At 43.0% G+C, this 23,863-nt stretch overlaps 1 protein-coding gene across 1 annotated transcript; it reads left to right on the top strand.

Moving 5' to 3' along the window:
- Positions 1–6,237: 6,237 nt before the first annotated feature.
- LOC308432716 (aldo-keto reductase family 1 member B7) lies at positions 6,238–16,746 on the top strand (the record flags this gene model as incomplete). The annotated part of the gene is made up of 10 exons (XM_080932494.1): positions 6,238–6,303; positions 9,006–9,173; positions 9,717–9,833; positions 10,913–10,990; positions 12,596–12,718; positions 12,955–13,061; positions 13,501–13,582; positions 13,974–14,057; positions 14,602–14,684; positions 16,529–16,746. 10 exons carry the CDS (start codon positions 6,238–6,240, stop codon positions 16,569–16,571), a joined length of 951 nt encoding a protein of 316 aa, XP_080788620.1. The 3' UTR covers positions 16,572–16,746.
- Between the last annotated feature and the right edge of the window lie 7,117 nt (positions 16,747–23,863).

The following is a 23,863-nucleotide window of genomic DNA, read 5'->3' as shown; positions in this document are numbered from 1 at the left end:
AATGGCAAACAGTCCTACTATGTGCCAGCTATATGTACAACAAGCTTTAACCCCTATTAGAAGGCAATACTCATCATTATCCATTTTTCATTTTATGGATGACATTGTTTTATGTGGCCCTAATGTTCAAGACTTAGAAATAGCCTTTGATAATTTAGTTAAGTCCTTACAGCATTTTGGGTTAACGATAGCTTTAGAGAAAGTTCAGCGATCACAAGTGGGAACGTTCTTAAGAGCCGTCATTCACCCAGAATTTGTTGTACCTCAAAAACTAGAAATCAAGAGAGATCATTTACAGACATTAAATGATTTCCAAAAGCTCCTAGGAGACATTAATTGGCTAAGGCCTTTCCTAAAGATTTCTACTGCTGAATTAAAACCCTTGTTTGATATTCTTGAAGGAGATCCATAGTTAACATCTCCACGGTCTCTGACCCCAGAGGCTGTGGCAGCCTTACAAAAGGTAGAAAAAGCCTTGGCTGAAGCTCAGCTAGTCAGAATACAACCTGGTAAACCTTTTGAGCTATGTCTCTTACAGACTGAGAAGTTGCCTACTGCAGTGTTATGGCAAAAAGGTCCTTTGGCTGTGGATTCATCCACAGGCTTCCCCGGCCAAAACTATTGAATGATATCCCTCGGCCATAGCCAAACTTGCCTTTCGAGGATTAAAGGCTGCTGTTACTCATTTTGGCACCTATCCAGAAAAAATAGTTATTCCTTATACTACAAAACAGTTACAGACTTTGGCTGCTGTTGATGATGATTGGGCCATACTTGTATGTGCTTTTTCTGGGACATTTGACAATCATTACCCTAAAAACCCAATTTTGACCTTTGCGCGCTGTCAGCCTCTTGTGTTTCCCCATGTGACAAGTGCAGTCCCTCTTACTAAAGGTGACATAGTATATACTGATGGCTCTAAAACAGGGCTATGTGCATATGTGCATGAGGGCAAAGTAGTAACCAAACAGTTTGCCCAAAATTCCCCTCAGTTGGTTGAATGTCAAATTGTTCTAGAAGTTTTATGTGCTTTCCCAGGTCCCGTTAATATAGTCTCAGACTCTTATGTAGTTAATGCAGTTAATTCTCTAGAGGTAGCTGGCCTAATTAAAACTGGGAGCCCAGTTTCTTCCATATTTATGCAAATTCAGCAAGAGCTGTTATCCAGACATTCTCCTTGCTACATCACGCACATTCGTGCCCACTCAGGCCTACCTGGCCCGATGTCACAAGGTAATAATTTAGCAGATCTTGCCACCCGAGTTACTGCATTTGCAGTCCTGACCCCTGTGGAAGCCGCCACCCGGTTCCACTCTCTGTTTCATGTGACAGCTGAAACCTTACGTAGGCGTTTCTCCATCACCAGAAAAGACGCCAGAGACATAGTTCTCCACTGTGGAAGCTGCAGTGTCTTTGTCACTACCCCACATATAGGGGTAAACCCACGAGGCATTCAGCCTCTCCAAGTTTGGCAAATGGATGTCACCCATGTTTCCTCCTTCGGAAAATTAAAATATGTACATGTGTCCATTGATACTTGCTCAGGAGTTATCTTTGCTTCTCCTTTATCAGGAGAAAAGGCTTCTCATGTTATTACTCATTGTCTTGAAGCGTGGAGTGCATGGGGCATACCTAAAGTGTTAAAAACAGATAATGGTCCTGCCTATACCTCAGCAAAATTCAAGCAATTTTGCCATCACATGGGAGTTTCACTCCTGATAGGATTGCCTTATAATCCTCAGGGTCAAGGCATCATTGAACGTGCTCATCGCACCCTAAAGGTTTATTTAAACAAAGAAAAAGGGGGAATTGAAGGGGTGCCCCCCCACACCCAAAATGGCCATTTCTACTATGCTTCTTACCTTAAATTTTTAAAATTTGGATGCTCATGGCCATTCAGCTGCCGAGCGCCATGAACAATGGCCTGTGCCACCTAAAGAGTTAGTAAAATGGAAAGATGTCCTCACTGATAATTGGAAAGGCCCGGATCCTATCTTAATACGATCCAGGGGAGCTATTTGTGTTTTTCCACAGGAAGAAAAAAAGCCCAATTTGGATCCCAGAACGTCTAACACGTTGAGTGCTACCAGAACAAGAAGCTGTTCCACCTGCTTCTGATGAGCCTGTTCTGCATGACGATTCAAGCAGAACCGAGTTGGAAGATTCTGTCGGTGTTTCCAAAACCGATGCCCATTTGCCTTAGTGCAAAACTATTTCCTCCTTTGTTTGACACCATTAAAACCTTTGATGTACCGTACTTGCCCTTAAACACAGAGATAGCAGGGTTAGGGGATTATAAAACTCTTGCCTTATCAAGTAATTTTGGCATGCTTATGTGCGGCGGGACTGTGTTTCTGCTCTAGATGGTGTGCAAAATCCATACTCAACAATAACGTGACAAAGTGGTCATAGCACAAGCTCTTGCTGCACTTGAAATGGGCACCTCTCCCTCTGTTTGGCTTAGTATGCTTAAGGAAAAGTGTTGGGTCTGTGTATGGACAGCCCCTGCACCCTGAGCCCTTCGAGGCATTGCACCAGGATCGGGTATCCTACACATAGGCAGCCTTTGCACCCTGCAGGGCTCGTTCCCATTGCACGCAGGAAGGTGCCTTACCCAAAATTATTGCTGATCATGGTCTTGAACCCTAAAGGTCCAACAAGAGCCTGATGGTTGATCGGCCATGTTTTTATTTAAGGAAGAAGGGAGAAATGTAGAGAGCCGTTTGTGCTGCACCCAAGCATACCCATTTTTTAAAAAAGATTATGTATATGAGTACATTGTTGCTGTCTTCAGACACCCCAGAAGAAGGTGCCAAATCCCATTACAGATGGTTGTGAGCCACCATGTGATTGCTGGGAATTGAACTCAGGACCTCTGGAAGAGCAGTCAGTACCCTTAACTATTGAGCCATCTCTCCAGCCCCCTATCTTTTCTTAACAGGTCAAATTTTGTTAATTCCACTGGGCAAGAATAAGACCACTATCACAATTGTGAACCAAATCTCAAGCAAGTTTAATAAACACTGGCCAGAATGATGGACTCTGGCTGGGTCCATTTCAGAGCCCCCAGAATGGCCACAAGCTACACTGGCTCGGTGCTTATAAAGGCAAACCCACAAGGCTATGTACTTCCCACCTTCGTCAGTCAGGAGCAAGCATACATCCTGATGTACCCCCTGCCCACATACGATCAAGTGCATCCGCTGCAGTTGGGTCAACCAAACTTGTTCAGGGAAGTGGAAATATAGGCTTGCTGTCTTATGTGAGCAGCAGCCTTGAGCAGCTCAGGGAGTATTTGTTCTTGAGCAAGGAAATTGCAGGTTAGAAGCATTTTTGTTTTATGGATATCTTGGGAAAAATAATTAGAACTTAAAAGATAACTTTGGCTCTCACAATTTCTATAGGAAGGACGGTCACTCCTAAGATATTTTTAGCCATATAGTAACTTGTGTTCTACCTGGCTGGTGTTATGGCACTCAGACACATAGCCAGGATTAGTTTACAACACCTAGATTCTCCGAAAGTATTTTCCTTCACGGGCTCTGCTACAGTCTGGATCTAGAATGTTCCTTGAAGGCCTAGATGTTAAAGATTTTGTTTTAAAATCTGCTCTGTTAGAGGGTAGTGGGAACCTTAAGAGATGGGGTATAGCAGGTACCAAGTCCTAAGATTGTTCTCCGTCATCCCAAAAGCCAGTCATGGGGGTGCATGCTTATAATCTCAGCCTTGAGAGGTGAAGATAAGACCATCCAAAGCTCAAGGTCACCCTGAGCTACATGGTAAGTTCTAGGTCAGCTTGGTGTACATGAGACTCTGTCTCAAGTAAATAAAAAGGTGCAGGAGAGATGGTTCAGTTGTTAAGAGCAATACTGTTCTTGCACAGGACCTCAAGTTGGCTCCAGGCCCCCATATTATGGTTCACAACAGCCTATAACTTCAGCTCCAGGGGAACTGACACCCTCTTGAAGGCACCACAGGCACCTGCCCTCGTAAACATATGTACATACACACATAATTTAAAAATAAAAATAAATCTGAAACAATCAAACAAGACAGCACAGATGAAAACAACAGTAGTTACATAGAGACCAGCAACAGTCGGTGGGTGGGTGATAGGAAAGCAGAGAGCGCTCTCCCATAGGATTCAGATGCTCTCACATCGTCGGGTGATGATTGGAGCCTAGCTATGTGTCCAGTCTAGAGATCCATTCCAAGAGTCTTATCAGAAGTCCATGAACATGTCAGAGCAGATAACGTGTTGTCCGGCATTCCCTCTACCCACAATCATGTTCTAGTCAGCAGGATCTTTAGTACTGACGAAGCTTCAACCCAGTTTACTTGCTGACCCTGCCTCCTTCTGGATTTCATTTTACTCCCATTTAGTTCTGGATTAAGATATTTGGCATTTAGGATCCCCTCTTTCCGGGTGCCAGCGGGATTTCAGAGGAAGAGGAGCACGTAGGAATATCACAGTGTGAGACAGAGTTTGGTTGTGATTTCTACCTGATGAGTAGCTTTCCCGAATAGTGTATCTGGTCTTTGATGGGGTGTGCCCCGTGTGTAGGATTCTGAGATGTCTATGTCTGGTGTCATCCACAGAGCCTATTCCCCGAATCCAATTACCCGACTGTGACAACTGTCCACCAGCCCATTACTTTGCTTTACCATTCTGTAGGGTGGCTAGCTGGTGCTCTTCTTTCAGCCAGTTCTACAGCACACACGGACAATCTCATGTGCACAGACTCATGGTGTACAGAGGGAACCCTCTGTACATACCTAGCCATCCGTGGCAGTAATTGTCAATGTCCTGAGATGTGGAGCTTCCATGAAATGCCTGCAATGATATACTTGGTAATATTACTTATTCATATTACAAACAAATCGAGAACCAACTGAATATCTAAGTATAGTGGAAATGACCAAATAAATGTTCACAAAACCGAATCTTTTGCAACCATTACAATGTATGTGGTAAAAGCAATTTTAAAATGGTGTTTTAGGGTTGGACAGAAGGCTCAGTGGTTAAGCTGCTCTAACAGCGGCCCCATGTCAGTTCCCAGAACACACATCCGGTGGCTCACAACCACCTACAAACCTCCCAGGGATCTGATGTCCTCTTATGGCCTATCCAGGAACCTGCACACGCGTGCAAGGACACACACAAAAGTGAAAAGCAAAAAGAAAACATTAAGTCAAAATGACTTGTTAGAGATGTTTAGAAAGTTTGTTTTATGGAGTTACCTTCCAAAAATTATATAGACTGTAAGAGCTAAACACGTTTGCTCAGAGACAGTATTAAGACACATATGCAGAGCCCAAAGGAAATGGCATAGGGAACGACAGTTTAAGTGGTGGGAATACTCTGCTCTGTGTTCCCACCTTATTAACCATCTTTGTTTTCCATAGTTGAGTATCTGACATTTCATAATCATAGAAATCTTTTTCAAATCAGGCACAGTTTTTTTTTAAAAACGTCATCATAAACACGATTGGTCAAATCCCCAAATCTGAAAGAAAAGGAGGAAAAAGGAAAGTAGGTAGTGAAATAGGGAGGGAAACAAAAGAAAGGAGAAGGAGAATGTTATTAGAAAAAAAATTCTGTTCAAAATGATGAGCAGGTAATTTTCATCCTCAGGGAATTTGATTGCCCAACAATCTGACAGAAAATGCATGAATACAAATTAAATTAGAGGCATTTCCAAAAACGTGTCCATGACCTACATTAAAAAGAAAAATCTTTCTACAAGGTTATCTGACATTTTCCTCTGTAACAGATATCCCCCTGTTCTTAATTCTGTGGCCAATGACAGTTATTTCAAAGAAGTTACTATAAGACTATGCTGTCTCATTTTTCCTTGTCATTTTTCCTTGCCTCAAACTGCTTGAATACCCACACAGTTCACTAGAGTTATATGCACTCTCTACATTTGTTTGACTCTTCCCAAATAAACTTGCCAGTTCACCTTTCAGCCACGCTGTTTAGGTTCACAAAGGAACCGCGGAGCCGCATTCCCAAGAAAGCATACGTTCTGCGCGGGGAGACTTTGCGCTGCGCTTATCTGAGTTACAAAAGATTGGAATGTAGTTCCTTTTCTAGCGCCCCAACCCTTGGCTGTGGCAGCTTGCCAGGGTGCTAAGAGCCCGCCTCCTTTATCCAGGACATAAAAACCTCACCAGCCTCCTTATAGAGAAAGGAGGCATTTCATCTGCTCACTCAGAGAAGTCTCTACAGCAACCATGACCACCTTCGTGGAACTCAGTACCAAAGCCAAGATGCCCCTTGTGGGTCTGGGCACTTGGAAGGTGAGTGCGCAATCTTGAGACACCGGCTGGCTTCCAGCAGGGTCTTGGCATTTCCTCTTCTTTTCAGAGCATCTGCCTTGAGTTTGAAACCCCAGAATTATCAGCTGACGTCCGTTCATTTGGAGCTGCTTTGGGTTGCAGAGTTCCAAGATGACGATTTTCCCAGGAAGGTCGACAGCTGTCTTGACAAGTATCAGGTTTAAATTGGTACTGTACTTCGGGGAGAAACCTGTTTTCGGGGAAGCTCTTCTCTTAGAAAGCTTTTCCTTGGGACTCTGAGAGTCTCTGTTGGTTTATTACTGGCTGAGTGACTGAGAGAGAGGATAGAGTTCTGAATGACCCTGCTCCCACTCCTGCTCAGGATTCAAGACTCTGCCAACATCTGGATAGACGGGGAGCCTGTGGGAAAGGCAGTCTCAGGCCCGGCCTGGGCTTTTGGACTGGCCCCCACAGTTTAGCAAGACTCCATGTGATTCTCTCACACAGTAAGACCTGAGCAGCCCGGGGCCACAGGGAGTCAGCCCAGACGCTGCCCTGGCTGTGTTAATCTCTGTTGACAAGTTGCTCCATGGTCTAGCCCAGCGTCCAGTGAATCAGATTTTCCACGAAATCCTGGGAAAAGTCTGACCTCGGGCCATCTTCTAACTCTGCCAGGTCTTTGCCATTTCTATCACTGACAACATGACAGTAGCTGGCCTGTTACCAGGAACTGTTTTTACTTTTGATTTTGGTTTCTGGGTCGGGACCTCACTCTATAACGTAAACTGACTTGGATCAAACTTGGAAGTGACCCTCTAGTCTCAGTTTCTTGAATGCTGGGGTTACAGGTGCGAGCCTTCGTCCTTGGATCTGGACTGGTCTGGGAACCTGCCTGTCCTGGGCGGGAGACTCATTTCCAGTCTTCCTCTGTTTCTCTTTTCTTCTTCACACAGAGGGTGTGCTCCCTCTTTGTTTCTGCACTAGACCGGGATCTCACTAGAATAGTAAGACTTGCAGCCAGAGTAGAAATGTCACATTCCATCAGGGTATCACATAATTACACTCACCCCGGAAGAAATGCACTTTCAGAATTTCAAAAGCAGCTTAAATATTGTAAGGAGTTGTTTTCGAGGTAGAGAGACAGTGCTGAGTAAGGGCTCTGTGCTCACCAGTGGACATGCCGGAGGGTGTCACTTTGGCCCTGGACTCCGGTACTTTTGAGCTTCTGGAAATTCCTTCTCCTCATGATGACATAGTTGTTGATTTCTGCTTTATGTGCTTTTCAATGTTTGATGCTTATAAACAGATTTTTTTTTCTGTGTGATAGAGCAAGAGTTATTTGCTTGCTGTTGTTTGGGAGTGTTTTCTGCAGTCCAGGATGGCTTATAATAATTCATTATGTGGCTGAGACTAGCCCTGAACTCCTGGGTTTCCTCATCTCAACCTCCCAAATGCTAGGATTGAAACACGGGCAACCACATCAAGCAAAATGTTGTTTTGTTTTGAATGAGATGGTAATGTGTCCCAGGCTGGCCTCAAAGTCATGATCCTCCTGCCTCTGTGCCTCTCATGGTGGGAGTACAGTCATGTAACAGTGCCCTCTGCAGAGAGAAGTGCTGTGAGTACTGATTTTCCTAAACCAATGCCTGGCTTGGTTAGGTTAGGAAGGAAGGTGATACTGTTCTCCCTCCCTCCCTCCCTCCCCTCCCCTCCCCCTTCTCTCTCTCTCTCTCTCTCTCTCTCTCTCTCTCTCTCTCTCTCTCTCTCTTCCTCTTCTTTTTATCCATAGGGGGAAAATCAAGTTTTATAAAGTTGATGTTAGGTTTAAAACCCAGGATAAAGGGTTGAAGTACCTAGTTAACAGTCTCCTATTTGTTCTTTGTCTGAAACCGTGATTACATATTGGATTGCATCTACCCAACCTTACTAAGTGCCAGGTGATGTACTCAAATCTTCACAGTCTTGGGGCAAGCAAGCAGCACAAAGGCCCCACAACTTGCTATGTTTTACTGCCAAAGTTTTAGGGAAATCGAAGAATCTGCTCAGCCCCATACTGTACCATAGTAGAGTTTAAATTGCATTGCTATAATGTTCTTTTTCTCTTTCAACTTTATTTTAAAAAAGAGAGAGAGAGAGATGTATAGATTTTTAAAGGCATTTTGGCATAACACTATATAAATATATTTTTGTCAGTACTTAATTCTTTAAGAAGTTTGATAGTATGCATTGAAATCTACTGGTCACCATAAGCATAAAGTACATGTAGAACAGAATATAACGTAGAAACAGTCAGAGGCTATATTGGTTTTTAAGATCCTTCTAATTGTCTGGAGTCTGAGAATTCCTCCTCAGAATCTGGTTTTCAGCTTAGCCTTCAACAAGTTGTAAGGGGCTCACCTGTTACTCTCAGAAGCTGGAGGGACTTCAGAATCAACCTGGATTGGAGAACAACTAATTGTTGACAAGAATAGGACATGAGTCATACTCATGACAATGACATGTGTATTAAGATGGCATAATGAAACCTAAAAATTTGTATGATAACCTAAAAATCTAGTAAAATTAAAAACAAAATTCTTATTTTCTTTTCCTGTGAAAAGCTCCTCTCTCATGTCACTTGGAAATGGGACTCCAGCAAGGCTGTAGTTTTGAGAATCTGGTCTATGTGGATCCCTTAAGAGAAGCCTTGGGAGCATCCAATGGTCTTTTCTATCGCCTTTCAGTCTCCCCCAGGCAAAGTCAAGGAAGCTGTGAAGGCGGCCATTGATGCTGGGTACCGCCACATTGACTGTGCCTATGTGTATCAGAACGAGAATGAGGTGGGGGACGCCATCCAAGAGAAGATCAATGAGAAGGCTGTGAGGCGGGAGGACCTCTTCATCGTCAGCAAGGTACAGTGGGCCACATGGTGGGCATGACTCCAAGAGCTTATTAGCCTTTCCTGGTGTGCCTTTGTGTCTCCTGGCCTTTGCTCCCTGCCTTCATTATATCTCTTGGTAGATTTCCACACACAAACATGCTCACGGCGGGTTACACACTCAATATCATTCACCACAGGGCCTGGCAGGCCTGGGGATGAGGGATTACTAAAGGGGTCAGCCCTCCTATTGCATCATAACTTTGAAATTTTAGAGCCATACACAACTCCTGCTTGCTGAGAAATGAGAGCCACAGAAAAGCACACAACACAGGGAGACATTTTAGTCAATGGCCCACTATGTTAAATGACCAACAAACAAAAACAATACGGGAAAGCATAGAGGAACACTTGGGAAATGACGCTGACTTGCTAAGAGCTGATGGCCTACTGTGTTGCCTTTCTTAACTGATTTCTTATGATTGAATGGCCTGTCCTGGGGTGTGCAAATCTCAAAGCTGGGAGAGTGTGGGGTGGCCTTTCCCTAGCTCTAAGGTTCCCTTGACATACCCTGCAGCTGTGGTCCACCTTCTTTGAGAAAAGCCTGGTGAAGAAAGCCTTCCAGAAAACCCTCTCGGATCTGAAGCTGGACTATCTGGACCTGTACCTAGTTCACTGGCCACAGGGATTTCAGGTTGGAACAGTCTTTTGCATTATCTCTATTTTCAGGGAGATGCTACAAAGTGACCACTGTGCCAAGACTGGGACACTGGGGAGGGATGAAGTGGGAGGCTGGTTTTAGCTTTTATTCTATTTTCTGCATATGGGTGTTTTGTCTCCATGTATATTACATACGTGCATCATGTCCGAGCCTGGTGTCTGTGGAGATCAGAACAGAGTGTGGGATCCCTGGGAATTGGCATTATGATGGTTGTGAAGCAGCACCTGGGTGCTAGGAACCAGACCTGGGTCGTCTGCAAGAGCAACAAGTGCTCTCATCTTCAGACCCATCTCTCTAATTCCCAGAAGCCCTTGTGCAGGGCAAAAGAGACACTGGTGTGGATGGAGCATGAGGGGGTAGGTGGCACTTGGTGAGACTCATGCTTGGTTTTCTGCAACTGCTTGAAAGACATTTCTGCTACCAGCTTAGATAAGCTGCGGCTGGCCAGTCATCTTCCTGTTGAATGCCTGCCCATGAGTGCCCTGGGTAGGATGTCTTAGATAATCTGGCATAAGTTTCTGTTAGTCAAAGTGTGCCCAGGGAGTGACCTCCATGTGTGGTGATATTGGCAGTTACCAGTCTAACCTGAAGAAATATAGAACAGTGTTTGGGGCTCTGCTCCCAAGAATTGAAGGGATGCGGGTTCTCCTTGTGTTGCCCTCACAGACAGCCTTACTGACAGAGGCATCGTCTCCAAACTCAAGCCTTTCCGAGGCTGCCAGGTTGGAAGAAGCTGGCTGCTCGCTTACCCAGACAAATGCACTCTTCTGATATGGTGACCTTGAAATTAAAATTTCCTCCTGGTTAATTTCCTTGACGACAGTGCTGGCTTCAATAATATACTATTGGATTTGGGGCCAGCTGAGTATTGCCAGAAATAGAGGACTAACATCCCATGGTAGACTGACACCGGAATTTTCTTAATATCATGATTTTATCTGAGTTCTCTGGAGTTTGACATGGGTGATTCTTATTTCACTGTCCTGAGACATCTCTTCACAGGATCAAGTATCTAAATGCAGATTCCAGTGAGATTTTGTTTTCATTTGCAGGCTGGGAAAGAGTTATTACCCAAAGACAGTAAAGGCAAAATTCTCATGAGTAAATCCACATTCTTGGATGCCTGGGAGGTAAGTTCCAACTTCTTTCAAGTATGCTCAGAGTTTAAAACAAACAAACAAACAAAACACACAAACAAATCTTCTCTCAGGTCCCCTTGAGACTCCACCCTGGTGTGGAGAGGCTCAAGTGCTCTGGGTATAAGTCAGGACTATTATTTTCCAGTTCTCCCTCTACCCTGTAAAGTGCTGTATGTAGAGCTACTTCTGAAAGTCAGAGGACAGCTACCCAAAGTAAGGTTCTTTCCTTCCACCACAAAGGCTTCAGGAAGAAACTGAGTTTTTCTGTCTTGGCAGCGAGGACCTTTACCCACTGAGACATTTCCCTGGCCCCATGAAACACTTTCAGAAACAAACAAACAAACAAACAAACAAACAAATATCTTGTCAAAAGCTAGAGGCTCTGATAGGTACCAGAAGAACTGAGTCTGCCAGTGAATGAAAAAACAAAACAGATAAAAAGGAAGCACGTAACCGCTCTTAGGTATGGTGGAGGAAAATATTCAGAGTATTCCAAGTTGTAGCCAAAGATGAGAAAACTCCATGTGTCAGCTAAACCTTGCTTGTCCCTGCCTCTAAGCCCTTGCTGCCTCAGAAGATTCCTTGCTTTTCTCCCTCCTCCCTATGCTATCTGCTGCTGAATAAGCTGAGGTAGCCTAGCACTGAGGCTGATGGCCCAGTGACAGAAACCCCAGCACTTGAGCTTGGCCATCAGAATCTTAAGCAGGAAGCACATTGTATACGTTTATACACACACACATATATGTTTACATAAGTGTGTGTGTGCATATGAAGTATATGTATTATAGTATGTGCATATGTATACACACATATAAACAGAAACTTAGAATGGATGGATAATTGTAAATTTACATTCAATGTGTGGCTTCCACTATGAGGTTGGATAATCATCTTTGGGAAAGTTTAGAGCAGGTTTAGTATATTTAGGTAATAAATAAATAATTCCTAGATCCTTGGATAGATGTGATCTGGGTTGGACAAATGACCAGTGGGACAGATATCAGGTCACCCAGATCTAGGCTGGGCACCCCTGCCAGGGTTCATATATCTGCAAGGCAAGCCTCCTTGTGCACCTAAAATCACAACTACGTTAGAGGCTGAGGATGAATCCTGCCTGAACTTCAGAGTAACTTTGAGGTTAACCTGTATAACTTAAAAGGTCCTATATAAAACTGAAAAAGGAAGAGGATGCATCTCAGTGGCAGATGGCCTGTCTAACACATGGAGACCATAGACTCAATTCCTAATAGCCCAAAATAAGAAACAAACAAACGAACAGAAAGACAATGGGACAATTCCTTTCCTTATACTGGGGACTGTCTCCTGGATAACCTACAGCACTCAGTTTGGGTCACTTTTGACTAAGAGCAAACAACAAATCAAACCTTTACTTCTTCCTCCTCCACATTACATCTGAGCAGGACAAGAGTGGGAGGGCTGGAAGCAGCCATGAGGCTACCACAGGCTAGACCAAAATTCTTCTTTAGTGTTTCACTTAACCTGCCATGCAGGAGCCCTTCCTCCTACCAAGGACTAAGCACACTGGCATCCTGTATCCTCTTAGAGCCATCTAAACAATATTCTTCACTGTGACAGACCATGGAGGAACTGGTGGACCAGGGGCTGGTGAAAGCTCTGGGTGTCTCCAACTTCAACCACTTCCAGATCGAAAGGCTCCTGAACAAGCCTGGACTGAAACACAAGCCTGTGACCAACCAGGTCAGTTCCATTTGGTGCAGGGTCCTGCTCTGTGCCTGCTTCAACACCAGGGGTTCAATACTGTCTGCAGTCTCATCTCTGAGCTCTTGTTCAGGATGCTCAGGGAGGTGGGAGGCAGGTCTCAGGTCTGTCAGTGGGTTGTTGGCCTTTGTGTTGGTCCTCTGTTGTGACTGGAGTTCCTGCTGAGCCACTCAGGAAGCTTCCTTCCCTAGTGAGGAAAATGTTTTCTCTTGCAGGTTGAGTGTCACCCTTACCTCACCCAGGAAAAACTGATCCAGTACTGTCACTCCAAGGGCATCACTGTCACGGCCTACAGTCCCCTGGGCTCCCCAGACAGACCTTAGTAAGGCTTCTGAGTACTGGTTCTTTTTTTCTGGCATTCTTAAAATTAGCAGGTCATAATTCATTATATTAATATGTAATTTCTAAGGCACAAGGGAAAATATACCAATGGCAATGTGTTGGGCAACCCAAGTGGGACTGTCAGGGTAAAGTGTTTTGAAAATGATAGTATGTCTGATTCCCTGGAATACTCCATTTCTGACGTCTAGTGCTGGGGCAGTCTTCTCAGTCTGCCAAAGTACCAGATCCTATGCATTAATCCAGGGGAAAGACCCTCTGCCTGCCTTGCAGAGTGAAAAGGCCACAATGCTCAGCTTAGACACTGTCCTGGCCCACAGGACACCATGTAGTAGTCATGGTGATTTTCATACCATGTAGTAGCTATGGTGATTTTCACACCATGTAGTAGCCATGGTGATTTTTCATCTTTCTTTCTCTAGTGCCAAGCCAGAGGACCCCATAGTACTGGAGATTCCCAAGATCAAAGAGATTGCTGCAAAGCATAAGAAAACTGTAGCACAGGTAAAATAAAGTGTTTTCCCCCTTTATCCAGCAATCAATTCTCATAGTTATATGTATAAATGATTTGCTTGCTTTTAATTCCCTGGAGAGGAAGAAATAGGAAATGGAAACCTGTTGGGAGTTTCAGAAAATATAGCTAGTATTAGTGAAGCAAGGATCTGCTTCTGCCCAGACCTCGGGCTGACTGTAGGCTACCCTCCTCATTCCTAGTTATGAATTTCTAGTTGTTTCTTGGATTAAGGGACATAAGAAGGGAAACAGCAAAGTGTCCCTAACAGTGAAGGGGTTTGTAATATTACTTGTTAAACCCTAAGGAGCTACTTAGATAGCATTTTATAAGAAGGAAGTTTTATAGCTAATTGGACACATACTTTCCCTTCATTATACACAGGTTCTGATTCGGTTCCATGTCCAAAGGAACGTGGCGGTGATCCCCAAGTCTGTTACACCTTCACGCATACAGGAGAACATTCAGGTAAGACCTGGATTGCTCCTCTGACATTCCTTAATGGAACCGATAATAGGAGATAAGGGGATTCTCATCCCATGCCTTTGCTGACAGTGTGTCTTCCCTTCTTCCAAGCACACTGTCAACTTGTGGGCCAGAAAGCTGGCCTCAACAGAGCTGAGACTATTGTCCTCACAGATGATACCAGCCAGACCTGTCAGGACTGATCCCAGTTGTGGCTTATCCACTGAGAGGAGCACTGCTTACCACCTAGCAGTGTGATGATAGGCCCAAGACTGTGTTAGCCAACTACAGATTGTCTTGTAGACACATAGACTGGACTTGAAAACTTGTCCTTTGAGATACCTTTCAGGTATTCCAGTCGTTGTACATACTTAGCACACCTAAAGCCCAATCTCTCCCCTCTTAGAACACTAAGTTCTATAAATAACTCACGCTTAATTTAGAGAGTAATGTGTTTGGCATGGACGCATCAGGGGAAACACCTAAAACCTCAGATCCCACCAGCACTCTCCTTGCTGAGGATGGTTTGGAACTCTTGTCTTTCTAGGTCTTTGACTTCCAGTTGAGTGAGGAGGACATGGCTGCCATTCTCAGCTTCAACAGGAACTGGAGGGCCTGTGGTCTCAATGAGTAAGTGGTACCAGGTTAAGTAGGAGGTTGATCAGGCCTTTATCTAGTTTTTAAAAGAATTATTTATTTATTTTATGCATATAAGTCTACTGTAGCAGTCCTCAGACACACCAGAAGAGGGCATCAGATCCTATTACAGATGGTTGTGAGCCACCATGTGATCACTGGGAACTGAACTCAGGACCTTTGAAAGAGCAGCCAGTGCAATTAACCACGGAGCCATCTCTCCAGCCCAATCAGGCCTTTTTTTAAGGTTGAAGGGTTATTAGGAAGGAATGGAAGGCATGTGGGATTATGGGATGGTTTTTGTCTTCACATACTATTTTCTGGCAGTCATGAATGGTTAACAATTAGTTTGAGTCCTGGAGAATCACTAAGAGCAGAGACATTGTCATTTGATGCTCAGCTTCTGAATCTTACACACAGTGAGAATTTTAAAGGAAGGTGCTGTCACCACTGTGTGGAGTCAAGTTCTCCCTCCCTGCCTCATCCACCAGTGACTGACTGCAGTGTGCTATGGGCAGGAATGCTCTACATATTTGAGAATTATGCTTACAAGCTTCCTGTTCCCAGGCTCATTCTACAGAGGGAAACCGAAATAATCTGATATGTATGTCAGAGAGTGAGAAATACTACAAAGTAAAATTAATAAGGTAAACCTACAACTATCCAGGGGGAGCTTTGCTCACAAAGTGGCAGTTGAAGAAAGTAAAGGATGTGTAACATGGATATTGAAGGGAAATAGCATCCTTGATAATCATAGCAACCATTGCAAATGCTCTGATGTGATAGCTCAGAGCACTTGGATGGGATTCATAATGTTACAGAATGGGCAAATGTTATTGTAAGAAAACAGAAAGATGAGGAGATTTAGGTTAAGACTATGGACACGTCTTTGATTTTTAAGCCCAAAGGAGGAATAAGCCATGTACAGAGACTGGCATGATCTGATATGTCTTAAAAAATTCACAGTGACTTGTCGATTGAAAGACTACTATAATAACCCGTGGGAAAGATGGCGGTCACTGGACCTGGACTATGGTGTTGGGGAGGAAATGAGGAAGATCACAATCTAGATAAGTGGGAGCATGAAATCAATTTAATTTCCTCCTCAAAATTAACAGTTCAAGATAGTTTTGTATTTTAATTTGTTTCGCTTTTTGTTTGAGCAACTCAAACGCAGATTTAACATTTTGGTAAAATAGGGTTTGACATGTGTTTATTATGCCTTCTGGGTACCAACTAGGAGTCTATGTGAAGCTAGTGGATTGGGTGTCCTCAGAAGTCGACTTACACTGGGTCCTGATCCTAAATCTACTGCGTATTCACTTGCACGAAGGCCTGGAGTTAGTTTTGGTGATGTTGTAAAATCACTTTTCTAATCTAAAAAGATGGGATGACAGTATTATCCACAGCCAACATTCACTGAATACTCGTCTAGCACAAAGCACTTTAATCTCTTCGCTTGTTTCATTATTACATTTACTATTCGTAACCAGTCTGTCGATTTCGATAGTATTTCCCACTTCACAGCAATATGAGGGTTTGGGACAATAGTTATGTCTGAGGCCCTCACCTGTGTGTCAGCTTGCTTACGATCCCTCATGGTGACCGTTAACTGGGGACCCGGTCACTGATTGCTTGCAGGCCCTCCTCCCTTGATACTCCTCTCATATTTTGGGAGAAGGTCATGTTCTATGTTCCCGTCCTATGTCCTATGGCCATGCTGTTGTTGGGGAAGAGATGGAAAGAGTCCAGAGAGAGCCGAATAGATCACGTAAGAATGCCTCATAGCACATTGTTGCTTCTGTGGACTGTTTTCTCCTTCGTATTTGTTGTTGCAGTGCAAGTGTTGAAGAAGATTTTCCTTTCCACTCGGAATACTGAAGTTGATTCGCTTGATGAGATTCGTGCCCAGTAGAATCCTTCTTCCTTCTGTGAAACTCACTCCTCCTGAACCCAGTTTTATCCAAGTCTCTCTAAAATCAACCTGGATGTAGGCTACCCCCTGGCAACACAGGATGTAAATTTTTATGTTCATCCAGGAGCCGACTCTTACAGGGAAATGTGAGTCCGGTGAAACGAAGGACAACGGTTCTCACTAGCGAGAGCTGAGCAAATGCTTGTCATCAGGAGCACGTGTATAACACTGAAGACACAAAAGTAAAGCAATAAAAAGTAATAATAGTAATTCCTGCAGTGTGTTGTCCATTGCTGTGTTAACCCCCGCCAGCAACTTCTAGAGAAGTTCTTAGATGTTTTAGTTACTTCATGTTTACCGGGTGCTCTGGGTGAAGGGACTGGCCAGCTTGAGCAGGGCAAACATGGCTCCGGCAGGCCTTGCCCTTCTCCCTCGTTCCCTCCATCTTGCAGTTAGATCACATTCCTAAAGCTAGTCACCAAGGTCTATTTTCTTATTTGGCGACTTTCTCCTCTTGAGGCTGACTGAGAAGTTTCAGCTGTCAAAGTATTGAAGTTTAGCAATTGAAAGCCCCCTTTGGCTCACCTAATTAAGAAGCCTAATTAAAATCAAACACTTCAGCCTACTAGAGTTTCCCCTTTTATCTTTATAAACTGCTGTTTACCTGTGGGCCATATCTGTTCCCTCTCTATGGAAGGGAAGTCCTTTTTGTCCCCTCCCAGGACAAATATGCTTTCCCAGTCTCCCTGATCCCTCACCTTCTACCCCAACCTGTTATCTCCTGTCCTTGTCTCTTATTCCCTGTCCATTGTCCCCATGGAGCAAATAAACCTCCTTTTTGCTGAGAACACGCATGGTCTTGGGTAACTTGTGCTGATATCAGTCCCTTCACTGGGGACATCTCCTAGATGGACATTTCTGACGAGTATCTTTACTTACAATCAAGCCTATTGCAAGTAGTTGTATCAGAAGCAAGGGTATCTGAAGGGGCAATGGCATCTTCTAAAGCTAGAATATTAATAGTTTAAATGATATATTATATATTAAATAATATATCCCAATAGTGAGACTTCTTTCCTGCCTGTTTCTATGTGATTTTCTTTCTTCTTTGATAAGTTGAGTAGGAAGGTTAAAGGGTAAGATGAGATCACAATGCCCAGTTCAGTCTTTAGCTTTAATTCTTTATTCTCAACATTGTATGTGTAATAAAGCAAAACTAATTTTTGTACATATTTATCTGAAAGGCAAAAAAATACATTTCTTAGAAATATAAGCCAAGAATGTATTGGTAAATTCCTATTATTGCTAGGTATTAAAAAATATTCGTCTTTGGGTTTCTATTGTTCTGAACAGACACCATGACCAAGGCAACTCTTATAAGGACAACATTTAGCTGGGGCTGGCTTACAGGTTCAGAAGCTCAGTTCATTACCATCAAGGTGGGAGCGTGGCCATTACCAGCCAGACATGGGGCTGGAGGAGCTGAGAGTTTCACCTCCTGTTACAAGCCTGGCTTCCAGGCAGCTATGATGAGCCCATGCCCACAGTGACACACCTACTCCAACAAGGTGACATCTCCTAACAGTGTCATTCCCTGGACCATACATGTACAAACCAGCACAATACCTAAGCAAAAGCAAAACTGTTGATGGGACTTTTGGGGTTGGTTAAAAGTCACTATGGGTTCTTTGTTTTATTTTGTCTTTGTTTTTGTTTGTTTTCCTTTTTTTTTGTTTTGTTTTAAAACAAAAGCTCCCTCCCATTAAGAAGTAGGGTCTCTCTATGCTTTTCTGCTTGTCTGATGACTCGCTTTGGCCAGGATAATGTAATAGCACATGCATAGCACAATTAGAGTCACTGCAAAGCTACTCCTAGTGACAACGTAAACACCCAGGAAAGAGGGATCCCAGCCTCCCTTGATATCCCAGCCCACCCAAAAATGACAGCAAGGCCAAATGCCACAAAGCTCTTTACTCTGAATCAGCTTTCCTGATTCCAGGAAATCTGATCAGGAACGATGCCCCCGTCTTTACTCTGTATCTCCCGAAGTTTTCTGAATTTCACAATACTTGCATAGTCACATCATTGGAGAGGTAGATTCAGGGGAGTGTGTAATGTAGTCTGGCAGCCACTTGATTATGAGATATCCATATATAATTAATGTTGAGGCAATAATTTAACAAAAGATAATGATTTGTTCTAAGGTTTTGCAGCCGTAGCTACAAAATATGTGAATTAGCTCCCCTGAATGGTGTCATTGTCCATGACCTAGAGGTTAAAATCTAGGTGGTGATCTGTCCAAAATCAATGTTAGTATAGCCCATATCCTAACATTCCTCTACACTGAAACCTCCTAAGCTGTCGGGAGCCATAATGGGACAAGCTAATAACTAGCAGGTGATCTTCCTGAGATGACCTTCGTCAGATTTTTATATAATCTGCTACAGATTCATCTTTATTAAGCAAGGCTGTAAGGGAATTCATTTTAGGAAAGATCCCTGCTATTAATATGCTTTCCTGTTATTATTAAACATATATAACAATCACTAAGTAATAGCCTATCCCTTTGGAGCAAATCTCTACAAATCTAAGAAGATGTCTTGTAGTGATGCTATATAGACAAATGGATGATTTCTTAAGTGTTATTGATGATCCTAAAAGAATTCCTAAGATTATAACTGATTATTAAGCTCTTTTATAGCGGGACTGTTATTAGGTTTCTTTCTTATGGTCAAAACTGGATGAGAACTCTGCCAGTCTCCCAAGTGTCACCAGTTAATTGTTCTTAGATAGTAACCAGACTTTCTCCTACTCAGAGCAAATGTTGTAAAACAATTAACCAAAGGTCATAAGAAGGAAACTAATAATTTATTATAGGTTCTAGGACAGAGGATAAATTATTACCTGGGTTTATCTATATAAAACTTCACTAATAACTTGGTTATGCTTTTAAGCCTTCAGTGAACCTGTGGAGCTGCAGAAGGTGATGAATGTTTAGCCGGATAATTACTCCTAATGGATATGCATGTAAACATTTTCTGCTATAAGCTTCTATTTTAATTTATAATTTGATTTTTCGTGTGAACTTGTGATGAACTTTGTAACATGTGATCATGTTTTCTGAAAGATGTATAAGTACTGAGGACAAAAAGATAGAAAAGATTTTTTTCTCTTAGAAGAATTTTTTTTTTCTTTTCCCCTCCTGTGAGAAGTTTTTTCCCTTAGAAGAATTTTTTGCTTTTCCCTGATTAGAGTAAAAACTTTTTCCCCTTTCCTTAGTTAGAAGAAAATTTCCCTTTTCCCTGCTTAGGATTTTTCTGCTTTTCTCCTTAGATAGCTATTTCTTTACTTGAGTTTGTTTTGTTGTTTTGAAATAGAGTATCAAAGAGTTCAAACTGGTTTCCAACTCATGATGTGGCTGATGCTGGCCTTGAACTCAGGTCTTCCTACATTCAAAGTGCTGATTTTATAAGCATAAGTCAACATACATAATACTTAGGGGTTCTGGGTTTTTTTTTCCAACTTTTAATATGATAGTGATGTTCCTCGGGCAGACCTCAAATGAGATGTCAGCATGAGTTCTTCCTACCTCTGTTTCCCTTGGGTTGGGCTCTTGCATATACTACTGTACTCTGCTGAGAGATGACTTTCAAGTTTTATTTTCCAAACCCAATGTCTGGATGCTAGGTGAGATAAGACCATGGTATTTCATGTGGCCTTTTCTCTTGTTCTTTCTTCTTTCTTCCTTCTTCTTCTTCTTCTTCTTCTTCTTCTTCTTCTTCTTCTTCTTCTTCTTCTTCTTCTTCTTCTTCTTCTCTCTTTCTTTTTTGAATTAGTAAAAACAAATGTCCATTTACAAGGCTTTCTACCTTTTCTTTTTATGTAACAGTGAGTATAGAATGAATTGTACCTCCTGAATGTTATGTCAGGTGTTGTTATAAAATCTTTATGGCAAGCAAGCAACATAAGGCCTCTGCTGTTACTACTATTTTTTTGTCAAGGTTTAGAGAGATTGAGAAATATCTTTAGTCTCATACTGATAGAGTTCAGGTTTAGTTTGTAGTGATCACTTTTGATGTCCTGGTAACTGTCTGGGGTCTGGAAAATCATCTTTGTCACTTCAGAGCCTAGTTTTTCAGTCTGGCTTTTAGGGACTTGCAATGGGAGCCACCATCACTCCCAGAGGCTAGAGACCTTTCCAAATCAATGGCTATTTACATTCAGGGATAATGAAAAATCAAGGAAGGAGGTTAGGAGAAGCAAGGCCACATGGGAAAGATAGATAGGGCTCTTGGTGTGGTCTGGAAGCTTCCACTTGCCTTGACGCTATAGTCACCAAGTAGGCCTTAGTAGTACCTTGCTGACAATCAAGGGGACTTGCTCACAGCCTTCTGGTTTTCTCTTGAGCTCCTTATCCCAGTTCATTCTCATTCTGATAAACATAGGCACAGTCGCTGTGGCGATATCCAACACCAGTAGCCACAGCTTCCTTGACTTGGCCTAGGGGACTCTCAAGGACGGTAACACTTAGAGAAACCAAGTGTCTCTATCTTTAACGTCACAGCCTCATTTCATCATTGCTAGTGACCAGGAACTCATTCCCACAGCAGGAGGCACTGTCTTCTGTGTTCTTCTTGACTTCGGCCTCTGCATCTCAATTCTGAGGGCAGTGATGACACAGCATTGTCCTAGGCCCCAGGAAATCTCTAAGGGCCTCTAAATACTGAATCTAGCTCGGCGCACAGATAAATCGTGTCCTCTGTGAACTTGTAGGGAGATTGCCGTTTTCTTGTCTTATGCCTATGTATGCCTTGCTTGGCAGGCATATAATAAAAACCAAAAATCAGATGAATCGTGGGAAAGGAATCTGCAGTAACCCAAGCCTGTCCAAAACAAAACCCCATTAGTTCTCTTCCTCTTCGACAACCAAACTCCTTTTCCTGTGTATGTTACACTTAAAAAATATTATTAACTGGCCAGGTATGGTAGTGCATATCTATAATTTTAAGACTAAGAAGGAGGTTTCAAGCTGATTTTGAGCTTGTGCCCAGCCTGGCACAAGTGACTTCCAGGACAGTCTCAATTATGTACAGAGATTGTCTAAAAACTACAACAAACTCTAAACAATGGGTATAGTGGGAATTGATCTAAAGAAATCAAAGTATTGGTTTATTAATGAACTTTTATTATTAGCGACTTTATTAGTAGTAAATTGATCATTGATATCAATGAAAAACAATTTATACAAATTGAAAGTGAATATCTTTAAGTTAGTGCCAACCAGTGTAGCAGGTCGGCACATGCCCGGTGACCAATGAATAATTGCTTTCTTAAAAGTGTGGGAGAGAATTCTGGTAAATTCTGTTGCGTGTTTGTTTTTGATATTTGTTATAAGGAGCCTCCCTGTTGACTCATTCCTGAGCTTGGTGATAAAGTAGCTGAGGCGGGTAAGCATACAGCCTGGGGCACTGCTTATACAAACACCTAACAATACATTTGGAACAAGACTCTCCGCTGCAGACTGTCTCAGTGGGGGTTTTATGGCTGTGAAGAGACACCATAGCTGTCAACTCTTCTAAAAAAAAAAAAAAAACATTTAACTGAGGCTCACTTGCAGTTCAGAGGTTTAGTTCATTATTGTCATGGAGAGAAGCACGTCAAGGCGGCAGACATGGTGCTGGAGAGGTAGCTGGGAGTTCTACGTCCAGATCCGAAGGCAGCAGGAAGAACAAGTGAGCCGCTGGGTCCAGCTTGAGCTTCTGAGATCTCAAAGCTTCCTACAACAAAGCCATACCTACTCCATTGCAGGACACCTCCTAATCGTGTGGCTTCCTTTGAAACCACTAAACAGGCTCCTCTTGTATCAATGTACTTAGCAGCCTGAACTCCCTGCTGCACATGCATCAATTCCAAACTATGGGGTGAGTGTCTCTCCCTTTAATGGCCATCAAGGACACTGGGATTTTTGAGTCTTACTCCAAGTATATCATAATATGGAAGGCAGGGAGCCCACCCATGCTGAACTAGTTGGGTGCATGAAGAATAATACAAACTCTCTTCTGAATGAACTTTTAGGAAGAAACCTCTATTTTATAGTCTTAGTTAGGGTTTTACTGCTGTGAAAAGACACCATGATCAAGGTAACTATTATAAAGGGCAACATTTAATTGGGCTGGCTTATGGTTTCAGAGCTTCAGTCCATTATCATCACGGTGAAAAGCATGGCAGCAAGAAGGAGCTGAGCATTCTACATCTTGATCCCCAGGCAGCAGAAGTGACTGTGAGTCACACTGGGCATAGCTTGAGCATATAAGACTTCAAAGCCTGCCCTCCACATTGACACACTTCCTTCAACGAGGCCACACCTACTCTACCAAGGCCATGCCTCCTAACAGTGCCACTTCCTGTGCCAAGCACTCAGACACATGAGACTATGGGGTCCATTCCTATTCAAACCACCATAACCATCTGATGATTGTGCATAGTTATTCCTGTGTATAATTAAAGTTGGATGCATCGTAGAAGGAACATGTTCAGTGAGCAAAGCCTAACATATACAGGCTTGTCAATCAAAACAGAGCACCACGCAATTTTCCCCTTAGCAACAAACTCCCTTTCTCTTGAATCCCACAGAAGGAAGCACAGACGTTAATATGGGACCATTAGCCCTTTCTCACTCCCATCACTCTTCACTTGATCTTAGCCAGAGGGCCGAGAAGTGACTCCCTCCGATACTCTAGACAGCATAATTCTTCCTCATATACACTACGCTTTCCCAGTCACAAAAGTTATCTTGCTACTTCTACAACCCACGAGTGTCCCTGTTTCTTTTATCCTTGCATAAGACACCAAGAACCTAGAAATGCTTGGTCTGGACCACAAAGTATTTGGGTAGCGTAGTAACAGTGGTCATGAATCTTAGCTCTAAAGGCTGTCGGCACACATTAGATGACAGACTGTATGAATGGTGTGAAGGCCTGGCACATTCTTCATGTTTGTAGATTCTTTAGTGAATCAGATCATCTCTTCCCCCAATTTAGGAAAAGTTCTGGCAATCAGCATACATAATTTATCTATCAGAGGGATAAATCAATTCAGAGAATCAGACATTTTTATTATTTCCCATTGAAGAGGCTCCACAGAGGCGTGAGCAGCTCCTGCTCTATTTGAAATAGAGGGGTTTCAGAAGAGGGCAGGGCAGGTGGCCCCATTCTGGTTGACAGGGCCAAATGTACAGTCTGTCTATGGATGCTCTGGT

This window comes from Micromys minutus (genome assembly GCF_963924665.1).
Source record: "Micromys minutus genome assembly, chromosome: 18".
NCBI lineage: Eukaryota > Metazoa > Chordata > Mammalia > Rodentia > Muridae > Micromys > Micromys minutus.
Note: the sequence above shows the minus strand (reverse complement) of the source record. Positions and strands in the feature narration are given on the sequence as shown.